Source organism: Garra rufa, chromosome 9, assembly GCF_049309525.1.
Source record: "Garra rufa chromosome 9, GarRuf1.0, whole genome shotgun sequence".
Lineage (NCBI taxonomy): Eukaryota > Metazoa > Chordata > Actinopteri > Cypriniformes > Cyprinidae > Garra > Garra rufa.
Window position 1 is genome coordinate 19,423,032 of NC_133369.1, and position 15,360 is coordinate 19,438,391.

Genomic DNA, 15,360 nt, shown 5'->3' on the forward strand with positions numbered 1-15,360 from the left:
ATGTGACCTTGCACCACAAAACCTCTCAAGTAGCACAAGTATATTTGTAGCAACAGCCAAAAATATTTTGTATGGGTCAAAATTATTGATTTCTTTAACGCCAAATATCATTAGGATATTAAGGAAAGATTATGTTCCAATAAGATATTTTGTAAATTTCATACTGTAAATATATTTAAACTTAATTTTTGATTAGCAATATGCATTGCAAAGAGCTTCATTTGTATTTTAAAGGTGATTTTTCTCAATATTTTTGACTTTTTTGCACTCTCAGATTCCAGATTTTTAAATGGTTTTATCTGACCCAATAATGTCCTATGGTAACAAACCATACATCAGTAGAAAGCTTTATTCAGCTTTGAGATGTATAAATCTCAATTTCTAAAAACGTACCCTAATGACTGGTTTTGAGATCCAGGGTCACATGTGGGAAAAAAAGTGCAATAAATTATTAGCATGTTTATAATTGCTTTAGCTTTTGTTAAACCACATTCAGAGCTGTCTTTACACAATGTCAATTCTGATCACTTTTAACAGCATTCTAAGAAATATTCTTGCACTCTTTTCAATATAAGTGAATAGGGACAATGAATGCCAAACTCCACAATGACCAAAAGCACCATGAAGACATCTTGTGGATTATGTAACTATACTGTATTGTATTACTGTACCGAAACTATGCCTTTATGTATCAAATATCACATTATTTATCACATAACTTATTCGCTGATAGTATGAGCTGTTAACCTTTGCAAATGAAACACTTAGTTGAACTTGACAACTTTCTGTCTGAATTGTGAATAAATGATTCAGACTAGTTTTGTGAATGAATTTTTCTTAACAGCAGAAATAAAGTCAGTTTGAAAATGCATGAGGGTGAGTATAGTACATTTTTATTATTAAATGAGCTCAACTTCAAGTGAGACTTAAAAACTCGTATGAGCAACGTACTTTTTTCCTTTTTGAGAAATGCATGGAGAACACGGAATGTTAAGTGGTTTTGAGGTCAAGCATACTGTATGTTGTAGTTGCAGATTTCTGGTTTAATTAAAAACTCAATTCCCCTTTTTAGATTATTGTTTCTCATTTAAACAAAATTAAAGTAAATGTATTGGTCATGCTTTTATATACGATAGGAACGTTTGATTCCGTATTGAGTTTCTGCTCGGTCTGAAGTTCTGCGAACACGCCACGGTCACATTGGATTTGCAGACTGAAGTCTGTGATAATTTAAGATACATGCGACGCAATAAAATGCAATTATGTACTCTAAAAAATTAGCACGATTAGCTTTTGGGCTGTTGGCAGAATCTCCGTTTAGATGCCCGTTAACCCGAAGCGTGTCCTCCAGAGTGAAAGCAGCGCGGTCTCTGTACAGCTGGACGGTGTGTCTGCATCACAGACAGAAGAATCAGCTGTCAAACGGGTGAGACTGATTTATCGACTTAACAAGGATGCATGCAATTAAATGCTTGTTTTTATACTTAATAGGCTAGTGTTCCAGTTTACTCGTTCCCTGGGGTTCTGTTTACTAGAGAATCATAACGACGTATGATTTAAAGATTTAGTTTTCTCCCGCAGATTGACCCGTCTAAATGTCCGCACGGTTTCCCAGACTACTCTCGACCCCGCCGAGGTGCGGAAGTTTCAGGCCATGGCGAGCAAGTGGTGGGATTTACAGGGAGAGTTTGCAGCCCTGCACTCCATGAATGACCTAAGAGTGCCTTTCATACGGTGTGTACATCTACCCTCTAATTAAAGGGATGGTTCGGAGTAGAATTGACTTCATTGCTATGCACTCCGAAGCCCATCTAAATACCCCATCCGAAGTTTTTTTTACCTTAGTCAAACATTTATGGAGATATTCGAGTTTTTCGAATTGCTTGTTACAGGAGTGAATGGTACATGTGATGTATCTCGTAAATTGCACCACTAAACGTGCAAGTAATCTTACCAAACTTGTACAGTAGTGTAAATAGGTTATGTACTCACAAAACGCTGCATCAGAACATTTGTAAGTCCACCATGAGTGTTTTAAAAACACGTTTTACCCGAGAACTACTAGTCTCAGAAACTACAAGTCAACGTCACTTCCCTGGTTTGAAAAAAAGCACGTAAAAGTCCTCCTACTACATCTGTGTGCATGTCAACTTGTAGGAGGACTTTTACGTGCTTTTTTCAAACCAGGGAAGTGACGTCGCCGTGTCGCCATTTGTAGTTTTTGAGACTAGTAGGGATCGGCTAAAACGTGTTTTTAAAACACTCATGGTGGACTTACACATGTTCTGATGCAGCGTTTTGTGAGTACATAACCTATTTACACTACTATACAAGTTTGGTAAGATTACTTGCACGTTTAGTGGTGCAATTTACGAGATACATCACATGTACCATTCACTCCTGTAACAAGCAATTCGAAAAACTCTAATATCTCCATAAATGTTTGACTAAGGTAAAAAAAAACTTCGGATGGGGTATTTACATGGGCTTCGGAGTGCATTGCAATGAAGTCAATTCTACTCCGAACCATCCCTTTAATATTCTATTGCTTAAAGTGCCATGGTCTCACTATAGTATTTTTTTTTTAACATCAGTAATATTTTAGGTTATTTTTTATGAATGTATACTTCCCTTATACATTTTAATCTAAAATCTGGTCATTTTTCTGCAACTTTTTGCCTTTACTAGATCATTTTAAATTGTTTTAGTTTCCATGTAAAACACTGATATTTAAAAGTGCTGTTAGTAAATGTGATGTCATAAATGCTGTATATAAAATAGCCAAATTTTAAAATTTATGAATGAACAAAATATAGTTTTAAATAGGGATGCACAATGGAGGGTTTGCACTTATGTCACGGTTTGGTCAGTTTCCCAGATGCGTGGCTATATTGGTGATACTTGGATGTAAACAACAGCATGGGACTGCACGATTAATGTCATACTGAATTTGCTGTTCTGTTAAGTTATGCTGTCTAAACCATGGAAAAACGTTTGTAAGCTACTAAATCATTTAGAGAAGGACTTTGTAAGCAAGAAAGGGAACAATATTTTGATAGACTAAAGTTATAAGATAAGATATTAGTCTAATATTTCACCTAATGTTAAGGAAATGATAAGTACAAACGTGAATGTTGTCAAGATTCTTGCCCTGGAAGTCCTGGTTCAGTTTGGCCAAACTACAAACATCTTTTGTTCCTCAGCAGATTTTGGACTCCTCTCCTAGATTTGTTTTAACTTTTGGCAGTCTATAGTACTACAAATGGTTTTTTCCTGGTCTGACCAATTAGTACAGCCGAAAAACATAATAATCAACCATTTTCAGCAGCAATAATCTCATAAATATGTGAGTTTCTTTCGGTTCAGTTGGCACTGCGTTCAGTGCTGCCAGTATGGCCACTTGATGACGCATCGTAAAAACACTCCATAGTCATTAAATGTCATTTAAATAAATATTATTTTTTTTCAGGAACCCAAATATTCAAATACAATATTTAAAAAAATTCCAATCCCTATTTTAAATAGAGATGACCAGTATCAGTTTTTAAACAATATTATTGATCTTTTGATTTATTGATATTGGTTGATATTACATATTAAACTGTGCATTCACATTACCTTTAACTTTTAACATTTTTCTAATGCTTAAACTTTTTTTTTTTTGTCTTTCATTGTAAATTTGTTCATAAGAACTATTTAAAAATCAGCTATTGTGGCTATAATATAGTAATTGTTCTATCTAGATTTATAATATTGGTGCATCCCTAGCTTAAAATAGTTAATACTGAGTATAGCGTTGCACACATACAACTTCCCAAGAGTATTTCATGTTTGGGGTCAGTAAATAAAAATATATATATATTTTTTTTTAAAGGTTATGCTCACTAAAGCTGCATTAATTGATCAAAAATACATTGGGGAGTAAAATTAAAATTAGGAAATAGTATTACAATTTAAACTAATTGTTTTTTGTGTATTTTAAAGTGTCATTTATTTCTTTCCAAAAATGTCTTTGTGATCATTTTATCTGAATTGTATCTGTTAATTCAAGGCAGACTGTTATATTAATAGTACTAGCATGTCTAGAGAAAACTGAAGTGTCTGTCCCATGTCCAGCTAATAGCAATTAAGGTGAAAAGGTGTGGACAACCACTAGAGCTTATGAAGCATGTCTGTGATTCCTCTCTCAGCAGCTGTTTCCATGAGAGTCAGGATGGATATTGTGATTGTCATTGTAAGCTTTTCCCCTCACTTACTGGAATCATTCAGCGCACAATCTCTTCCCCTTCTATGAACACGGGATCAGTTGTAGTATACAGCGTAGATGACGGTGCCCCGGGGGCTTGTTTAAATGAGGGCCCTCTGTGCTGTTGCTGGTTATTATGTTGTACTTGAGGAATGTGTGTTTTCTAGAGATCAGGCAGGGAATTCCTTCAAAGACGTTGGGGTTTGTTGGCAGAGATGGGCTGAGTTAACAGGATTGGCAGTGAGCACCTCAGGCTGCTTTGGTCTGCATGGTCTGTCCGAGCTTTTGGGAAAGAACGTGAGGAAGTTGCCCTTAGGATCCAGCGAGATGAGCAGTGAGGATGTACAGTGGCCTCAGGGATGTCATGCATGTGTCTAGCCAGAGAGCCTAGCAGTTAGACGTGTTTGTGATTCGGGTAGCGCATTGTGGAGTTCCATGCTGTGATTAGCTACGGATTTTCTGTTTCATGTCAGCCTGATGTACATTGCTTCAAAATTCTGCATGACTAGAGTTGACGTTTTCTAGCCTAATGCCTTCTTAACCTCATTTTTATGACCTTTGACCCCATTTTCAGGGATAATTTGTTGAATGTGCATGGCATTCAGCAATTGGGCAAACCTCTGGCTGGACTCAGGATTCTGGATGTTGGCTGTGGCGGAGGAGTTCTGAGTGAGGTAACTACTGTTAATTATCAAATTATTCCATAAAAGCATTTAAGTATTGCTAGTTGCACTAGTATAGTTTTTCAGATACTGTGTGATATTTCAATACTTGAGAGATTTGTTCTGGGTGTGGTAGCAATATAAAGTTAATCCTATATTAAGTTTAGTTTATAACATGGCTGATTATTTTTCGCTGGCCTCAAATGATAACTGAAAACCTACCAACTGAACTACACGATTAAAGCAGACAGCTTCACGCCCAGAGTGGTTTTCTCCACTGAGATAAACACACTTTCTCCAGGCGTCTTTTCCCTTGATGTGTCGTTGTTGTTTTTTGGTGAGCATGATGTCTCTTGAGTGTCCTGTCATGCAAAAGCTTATGACAGAAGATCCCCTTTAGGGCACATCAGTGGAACAGACAATTGACTGGTTACTGCAGCCCTAGTCTCGCGTAGACTGACGGCTGAAGGTCTGGAATTCATGGCAGCTTTCATTGGCCAAGGCCCGCCCATAAGGCCGTTTGATCGACATGTCAAACAACCAATCACAGTTCGTTTCGTCCAGCGTGACGTTTCAGTGCATGGAAATGTCCCCACAACTACAGACTGGCATGCAACAAGTCAGTCATTGAAATAACTAGCATTGAAGGTTAAATAAGAAGAGGGAGAACAAGCATTAAGTCAGTAATTTGTTTGCGAACGTCGCAAATGTGTATAACAACTATGGCGTCTGCATAAGCACATTTTAGCAAAACGCTGAGTAAATCCGTCTGCGCTTTATAAGTGAAACTGCGAAAATAAACGCGGCACTCGCGTCTCCCGGAAATCCGATCAAATTCAACTAATCAGAGGCCGTTTCTCAATACCAAGTACGCAAAGTTCGGACTTGCGTCCTTCGTAGTTCGGACTTGGAAGTTTGACTTAGGAGTACGAACTCTGGAGGACGTGAGGATGTCCTGTAATTCTGCAAATGGAACAGCAGTGTACTTGATAACGTCAGTCAGCTCGCCTTTTCTACTCCGGTTATCTTCACTGCTTCACTGTATGTATTTACAATAAGACGAAATATGATATCAACCACCTCTGCCTCTTTTCGTTTTCATTTAAACATATTAATAGCTGCAAAAACGTAGTTCAGGGAATGTAAAACATTACAGTGAAACGAAATATTACAGCATTGCCTCTTTTCCGTTTCATTTAACGTTAAACATATTAATAGAGACAAAAATGTGGTTCATGCATCGCGTTACAAAACAGTAATTAGAATAAAAGGAAGTGATATCAAACACCACTGCCTCTTTGTTTTCTTCAAAATATAAACCACAACTATCTTTTCATAGTCATTTAAAAAATAATAAAACATATTATGTGATTTAAGCTATATGTGCACTGTAGAATACATCTTTACTCTATGTATAATAAAATGAAACATGACAAGCACAACTTTGCCTTTTTTGTTAATGTCAGTTTTAATGAACAATATTAGCCATTATAAAAGTATAAGTATAAAGTATAAGAGACTTATGTAATCGGAAATGAAGACAAAAGCAGACAATTCGGTCAAATGCATGCTAAAAATTCAGCGTTGAATTACGATTGATAAATAATTTATGAAGCATAACTCTGTCCTCAGTCAAAGGACAGTCCTTCTGACGTTTGCCGCTGGTCCTGATGCCTCTGTAGTGGTTAAACGAGGTATAATTCGTTTTGGGTAAATCTAAAAATCTATTAATTTTTGGTCTCGTGAATCTATTATTTATTCCAGGTCATATCATTTTGACTGAGGACAGAGTTATGCTTCATAAATTATTTATCAATCGTAATTCAACGCTGACTTTTTAGCATGCATTTGACCGAATTGTCTGCTTTTGTCTTCATTTCCGATTACATAAGTCTCTTATACTTTATACTTATACTTTTATAATGGCTAATATTGTTCATTAAAACTGACATTTAACAAAAAAGGCAGAGTTGTGCTTGTCATGTTTCATTTTATTATACATAGAGTAAAGATGTATTATACACAGTGCACATATAGCTTAAATCACATATTAATATGTTTTTTTTATTTTTAAACTTAGTTCGAAAAGAGTTGTGGTTTATATTTTGAAGAAAACAAAGGCAGTGGTGTTTGATATCACTTCCTTTTATTGCAATTATTGTTTTGTAACGCGTTGCATTAAGCACATTTTTGTCGCTATTAATATGTTTAACGTACATGAAACGGAAAAGAGGCAATGCTGTTTGATATAATATTTCGTTTCACTGTAATGTTGTACATTCCCTGAACTTCGTCTTTGCAGCTATTAATGTGTTTAAATGAAAACGAAAAGAAGCAGAGGTGGTTTATCATATTTCGTATTCTTGTAAATGCATACAGTGAAGCAGTGAAGATAACCGGAGTAGAAAAGGCGAGCTGACTGACGTTATCAAGTACACTGCTGTTACATTTGCAGAATTACAGGACTTGCATCCTCACGTCCTCGGGAGTTCGTAATTCCAAGTCAAACTTCCAAGTCCGAACTTTGCGTACTTGGTAAAGAGAAACGACCTCGACATTCCTGAAGTGTTTCCAGTTAAGTGTACCAAATGCATAGAGGCTGAGACTACTGCAGTCCTATTTCTGAATTTCTGCCTTGAATGACCAGCAGAGGGCGATGTGCAGATTGTTTTTATTTTTTTTCGTCTGTGCTACTGTGTTTACATTGAAACTGAACAACTACACTACCAGTCAAAAGTTTGTGAACATTAAGCATTTTAATGTTTTTTTGAATTAGTCTTTTCTGCTCACCAAGCCTGCATTTGTTTGATCCAAAGTGCGCAAAAACAGTAAAATTGTTAAATATTTCACAATTTAAAATAACTTTCTCTTTTTGAATATATTTTAATTAGGGCCGGGACTCGATTAAAAAATTTAATCTAATTAATTAGAGGCTTTGTAATTAATTAATCGAAATTAATCGCATTTTAATCGCATATAAATATTTGACCTGAGAACAGTGAGAAGTAAGATTTTTACATGAATAATGACTGAATACATAAGCTTAAGCAACAAAATATTGTTTATTTTTGTTCAACCAAGTCCAACAGACCAGTGCAATATTGCCATTAAGTGTAGCAAGAGGCACGTTCTTTACTCTGCTCTTGTGTTTGCTTAATTATGCATTTAAACGTTAATGACCAAACCTATCATTATAAATGTTGCCGCACATGGAATATAACGCGGATAACATTTAAAAAATATTTTTTATCAGGTTACACACTGATTATTTATCACTCAAACCCCTTTCTCTACCTGTCCGTTGGTCGCGCATATCCTCCATGTTTGAAGTTTTTTAACACTTTTTATGCGTGTTTGTAGTTCTAATTGAATCCTCGTTCACGGCGCAGTGTGTTGCGGGCAATAGCCCAATAATGACTGATTGCAGAACAGCAGAACCATACGTCACAGCAGTCACACGGCAGCAGCGCCACGGCAGCAGGCTCAGACGGTAGTGGGCGGAGTCTCCTGCTGCAGCCCAATCAGGTCCCACAAAATATCCGTCCTAAATAGTATTCGAAAATAGAATTGGTATGTCCTAAAAAGTATTCCAAAGATTTCCGGACGGTCTACTACAATTTACCTTTAGAATTCGAAGTACGGATTAATGCGCACTCTAACGGCTATTATATTGCCCACAACACATTGCGTGTTGAACGAGGATTTGATTAGAACTACAAATACGCATAAAAAGTGTAAAAAAACTACAAACATGGCGTATATGCGCGACCAACGGATGGGTAGAAAAATGGGGTTTAAGTTATAAATAATCAGTGTGTAACCTTATAAAAAAATATTTATTTAATGTTATTCGCGTTATATTTCATGTGCAGCAACATAATGAACTTTTATAATGGCAGAAACAAATGATGAGAGTCTGCTGGCCAAAGAGCCCTTCATGTTTCACTTTGAATTTAAGGATGATATGGACATTTCCTTAATGAGTGTGTGAACAAATCATGCCTCTGGATTAATTGCATGTTTAAAGAGTTTTGATTTATTTTAGGTTTGAACTAATTTAGTTAGGCGAGTAATGTGTGGTTATTATTGTTGTTAAATGTGTGCCTTCTGTGCTATATGTTTTGTTTGATTTTGTAATATTTTTTGGAAAGTCCAGTTTATGATGAGTATAGTGTATAGTACATGGTATTATGTACAATGAAAAATTGGTTAATACTGAAATGATTAGGTAAAAAATATAGTTTAACTAAATAAAAACATTCTATTGCTCAAGTTTTGTTTTGTTTTTTGTTTGAGCTTTGTACTCAGTTTATACTGTTTAAAAATATATAGAAAAATATAAGTTGATCATTATTTTCACCCACTTTCGATCTCAGATGGAAACTCCGCCCACTACCGTCTGAGCCTGCTGCCGTGGCGCTGCTGCCGTGTGACTGCTGTGACGTATGGTTCTGCTGTTCTGCAATCGGCCCTATCTCCAATAGCCGTTAAGAGTGTGCATTGATCGTTAAGTAGTAGACCATCCGGGAATCTTTGGAATACCTTTTTTAAACATACTACGATTTGGGACATACAATACTATTTAGGACGGACGCAGCTTGTCTGAACCAGAGCCATATAAAAAGATCTTTTTATATGGCTCTGGTCTGAACGCTAGTTGGTGCTCCAGTATAATCGGTCCGCTTAATCTCTTCCAGTGAGAAACGTTCCGCGGTGCAAAACTAAGTGCGATTAAAATGCGTTAAAAAAATTTAACGCGTTATTTTTGTGTAATTAATTAATCTAAATTAACGCGTTAAAGTCCCGGCCCTAATTTTAATGTAATTTATTTTTGTGATTTCACAGCTGAATTTTAGCATCATTACTCCAGTCAAATGATCCTTCAGAAATCATTCTAATATTGTGATTTGCTGCTCAAAAACATTTATTATTATGTTGAAAACAGCAGAGTAGAATTTTTTTTAGGTTTCTTTGATGGATAGAAAGTTCAAAAGAATAGCATTTATTTGAAATCGAAATCTTCTGTAACATTATTAATGTCTTTATCATCTGTTTTGATCACTTTTAATGCAACAAAAGCTTTTTTATTTCAGATAAATGCTGATCTTTGGATCTTTCTATTCATCAAAGAATCCTGAAAAAAGTGTACTCAACTGTTTTAAATATTGATGATGATAATAATAGTAGTAGTAGTAGTGTCTTGAACAGCAAATCAGCAAACTACAATGATTTCTGAAGGATCATGTGACACTGAAGACTCGAGTAATGATGCTGAAAATGTAGCTTTGATCGCAAGAATAAATTACATTTCTAAATGTATTCAATTAGAAAACAGTTATTTTACATAGTACAAATATTACAAAATGTTACTGCTTTTGCTATACTTTGGATCAAATAAATGCAGGCTTGGTGAGCAGAAAAGACTTCTTTAAAGAAACATAAAAAAATCTTTTGTCAAAATCAAAAAACATTTGACTGGTTTTTACTAATATCCCAATTTACTTTTACATGAAAGTACGTTTACCATATGAATTCAAGATCACCAATGAAAAATTGATCATTTCTGTCCTGTGGGCTAGTTTTATTTTTGTATTAATTATATGCTAATATAGTGTTTATTGATATTTTTATATATATTATTTTATGTATGATATTTACTTTTTATTTTGGGTTTGTTTGTATATTTTCAGCTTTCATTTTAATGTTAGTTTAATTTAGCTGAACATTTTAATTTAATTATTTTTCTTTTTAAATGAAATGTATTTCAGTTTATTTGCCTAGCTAATATTTATAGTTTACATTAAGGTTTTCAATCTAATATTGTTTTATTTCAGTTACTGAAAATAATTTAATGTTTCCATTTAAAGGGATAGTTCACCCAAAAATGAAAATTCTGTCATTAATCACTCAACCTGATTTTGTTCCAAACCCGTAAGACCTTCGTTCATCTTTGGAACACAAATTAAGATATTTTTGATGAAATCCAAGAGCTTTCTGACCCTGCATAGACAGCAATGAAACTGGCACGTTCAAGGCCTAGAAAGGTTGTAAGGACATCATTAAAATAGTCCATGTGACTGACAATGAAGAAAAGAAATTGTTGAATAAAGTCTTTGTTTTTGTTTTCTTTGCAGACAAAAAGTATTCTCGTAGCTTCATAACATTATGGTTGAACCACTGATGTCACATTGACTATTTTAGCAATGTCCTTGCTGTCTTTCTTGACCTTGAGTGTGGAGGTACCATTGCTGTCTTTGCAAGGTCAGAAAGCTCTTGATTTTCATTAAAAATATCTTTATTTCTGTTCCGAAGATGAACAAAGGTCTTTCGGGTTTAGAATAACATGAGGGTGAGTAAGTTAGTAAATTTACAACCCTGTTCTAGATGCTGTCAAACATGGGTATCAAAAAACAAAGTAGCACTAACCTTTCTTAGCCACTAGGGAGATTAGGAGCAGACATCCTGGGAATCGACCCAGTGGAGGACAGTGTGCGGACCGCAGAGCTGCACTCCTCCTATGATCCTGAGTTACGGGAAAGAGTTCGCTATCAGGCCTGCACCCTGGAGGAGCTCGCAGAAGAGGAAGCAGAGGGTTTTCATGCTGTGGTGGCATCTGAGGTGGTGGAACATCTGGCTGACCTGGACGCCTTTGCCAGCTGTTGCCAGCAGGTGTTGAAGGTGGGTCACAATATTACTGTACAATGACTGTAGCATAAAAGTAGCAAGTGGGATTCCCAGCAAAGAGACCTGAATGGATTGATTTAATCTCATGGGTCAGTGTGTCAAAGGACTGGAAGAATTACTCCAAATCCCCATAATCTTTCCTAATGCTTTCACATCCAGGCACTTTCATCAGCCTGTTTCTGTTTCGCTTTCTTTCCTTTTCAGTTTCATTTAAGATAACTTATCGCTGAAGAATTTAACTATAAACAAAAAAATAGATGCATGAATATAAATATATTAACATGTACACTGCTGCTCAACTTCAGGATCGATAAGATTCTTTTCTGCTCATCAAGGCTGTGTTTATTTGATTAAAAATGCTGAATAAAATTAATATTGTCAAATGTTAATGCAATTTTCTATTTTAATATACTTAAACATATAATTTATTCCTGTGATGCAAAGCTGAATTTTCAGCATCATTACTCCAGTCTTCAGTGTCACATGATCCTTCAGAAATCATTCTAATATGCTTTTTTCTTTTTTGGAACCAGTAATACTTTTTCAGGTTTCTTTGATAAATAAAATGTTAAAAAGAACGGCGTTTATTTAAAATAGAAAACTTTTGTAACAATAAACACCTCGTTCAAAGTTTGGGTCATTACATTTCTTTTTTCTTTCTTTCTCTTTAAAAAATGAATAATTTTATTCAGCAAGGATGTGTTAAATTGTTTAAAAAATGACTTTGTTTTGAATAAATGCTGTTCTTTTAAAAAATTTTATTCATCCGAGAATCCTGAAAAAAGTATCACAGGTTCCAAAAAAAAAAATTATGCAACACAACTGTTTCCAACATTGATTAAAAAGTAATAAATCAGTATATTAGAATGATTTCTGAAGGAACATGTGATACTGAACACTTGAGTAATGGCCGAAAATTGAGCTTTGCATCACAGAAATAAATATTTTAAAGTATATTAAAAACTGTTATTTTGAATTGCAATAATATTTTGTAATATTACATTTTTTCTGTATTTTTGATCAAATAAATAACTGAGCATAGGGGACTTTTTAATAAAAACATTAAAAGTCTTACTGAACTCAAATTTTTGAGCAGCAGTGTATCTCAAAATAAGAAAAAAAATCTTAATGTTATAAAATTGTATAGACATTTTTAAGTCCTTGATATTTTGTTTTAAACATAAAAAATATTGTCATATCTATTAAAATATCAAATGGTTAAATAAAATATCCATAATGTGTAACATAATTAATATTTGTAATATTTTTATGTTTTTTTTTTCTTAGCCTGGTGGCTCTCTTTTCATCACCACTCTTAACAAAACCAACTTGTCCTACATTTTTGGCATTTTGGCGGCGGAGGAGCTGTTAAGGATTGTACCGAGTGGCACTCATGACTGGGAGAAGTTTGTCAGCCCAGAGGATCTGGAACGACTTCTGGAGTCTTGTGAGTGTCGTCTCTGTCTTTCATTTCTCTCTCTTACTATCATTGATTCGTTTCTGGGTATTACCTCTCCACTTTTCTATCACCAATCTCTTTTTCAGTTTTAATAACAGCTGTTGTTGGAACAGCCTGGTATACATTACATAACTGTTCAATGTGTTGCTTATTATACAGCAGGATTTGTTACTTGCTTTTACCATCTTTGTGTCTCACTGTATATCCCAGTTGGTTTCTGTGTGGAGGCTATCAGAGGCATGATGTACAATCCTCTCACTGGAGCGTGGAGCTGGCAGAAGAGCACAGCCATCAACTATGCCTTGCATGCAGTCAAACGCAAAGAAGAACCCCAGCCTGACCGGGTCTGGGCTGAGAGCGAGAATCAGGATGAACCAGGTCGAGCCACAACTTATAGCTGAGCTATTATGTTGGAACTGCTATGATGCTCCAGAATGGAGAAATAACATACACTCAAAATCTCAAAATATGTTGCATAGTGAAGAATTTCTGAAACGGTAATAATCATCCTTTGCATTGTGTTTCTTGATAAAACATATCAGAGGCATGATTCATAGAGCATCTTTTGTAAAGCTGTTGCTGAGAGCAGAATTTAAGATTAAAGCACTTTTGATTCACTCAACATGCCACAGTCGCATGCCATTTCAAAGATTCTTTGATATAATTTAACAGCCATTTACTTGCGTGTTTTGTGTTGTTGATCTTTGGTTGGTTGTCACAGACAAACAGAATTATATAATGATTTTTGCACTTAAAAAGTGTGAATACTTAATAAATAAAATAATTGAGAGAGTGTTTTATTCAGCCTCTCTATTTTGAGTACATTCTTAGAGTCGCGACAATTAAGTATTTGAAAGAAGAAATCAACAAGCATCAGTTTAACTGATCTCTAGTCCTCTATATTGGCTTCATGTTTAACCATAACACTACAGGTTATTGTATTATGTTGTATAATTTAGCTTTTTTTTTTATAATAATAATTATTATTATTAAAATGAAGCATAATAATAACGTGGCAATTTTCATGCCACAATTTAATTTATTATAAATTATTTCAATGTATTATTTTATTCAGATTCATCAGAACATTTAAGAATTTTATATACAGGTCCTTTTCAAAAAATTAGCATATTGTGATAAAGTTCATTATTTTCTGTAATGTACTGATAAACATTAGACTTTCATATATTTTAGATTCATTACAGACAACTGAAGTAGTTCAAGCCTTTTATTGTTTTAATATTGATGATTTTGGCATACAGCTCATGAAAACCCAAAATTCCTATCTCAAAAAATTAGCATATTTCATCCGACCAATAAAAGAAAAGTGTTTTTAATACAAAAAAAGTCAACCTTTAAATAATTATGTTCAGTTATGCACTCAATACTTGGTCAGGAATCCTTTTGCAGAAATGACTGCATCAATGCGGCGTGGCATGGAGGCAATCAGCCTGTGGCACTGCTGAGGTGTTATGGAGGCCCAGGATGCTTCGATAGCGGCCTTAAGCTCATCCAGAGTGTTGGGTCTTGCGTCTCTCAACTTTCTCTTCACAATATCCCACAGATTCTCTATGGGGTTCAGGTCAGGAGAGTTGGCAGGCCAATTGAGCACAGTAATACCATGGTCAGTAAACCATTTACCAGTGGTTTTGGCACTGTGAGCAGGTGCCAGGTCGTGCTGAAAATGAAATCATGCTTCCATCTGCTGAAAAGCTTTATGGAGATGAAGAAGTGCTCCAAAATCTCCTGATAGCTAGCTGCATTGACCCTGCCCTTGATAAAACACAGTGGACCAACACCAGCAGCTGACATGGCACCCCAGACCATCACTGACTGAGGATCAACTTTCTTTGTCATAAACGTAAAACAACAATTACACATCTGTAGAATCAATGAGTGCAATTCACATTTATTCCTCAAAGTGGCACTGTTTGAAACATAATGATGGCGTGATTTTTTTTACTCATAATTACCGCTACCGGCATTAAATACATTACCGGCATAAAACAAATAATATTATCTGCAACTGGCTAGAATGGCTTTACTGCAGAGCAATTGCATAATGTAAGGTACATAATGAAATATAAGTGTCACTGTCGTTTGATGTTGAATGTGGTCAATAGCGATCAAACTGTTGTTATTAAAGATGTTGAAAACGATAGTTATGCGAATATGGTTAAATGTTTTTTTTGTGGAATAAAGTCCTGGTCAGATGGATTAGAGTAGCTGATTTTTTAACTGTTTCTGCAATAATGTCTTTAATTACCCACTATAATTATAAAATTAACATCTACTCTACAAAATATTCA

The 15,360-nt window shown here is 35.1% G+C and overlaps 1 protein-coding gene across 1 annotated transcript; it reads left to right on the forward strand.

Moving 5' to 3' along the window:
• The first annotated feature begins 46 nt into the window (after window positions 1–46).
• coq3 (coenzyme Q3 methyltransferase) lies at window positions 47–15,212 on the forward strand. The gene is made up of 6 exons (XM_073846473.1): window positions 47–1,426; window positions 1,582–1,734; window positions 4,821–4,920; window positions 11,344–11,586; window positions 12,880–13,039; window positions 13,262–15,212. The coding sequence occupies exons 1-6, from the start codon at window positions 1,263–1,265 to the stop codon at window positions 13,450–13,452; spliced, it is 1,011 nt and encodes a 336-aa protein (XP_073702574.1). The 5' UTR covers window positions 47–1,262; the 3' UTR covers window positions 13,453–15,212.
• The last annotated feature ends 148 nt before the right edge of the window (window positions 15,213–15,360 follow it).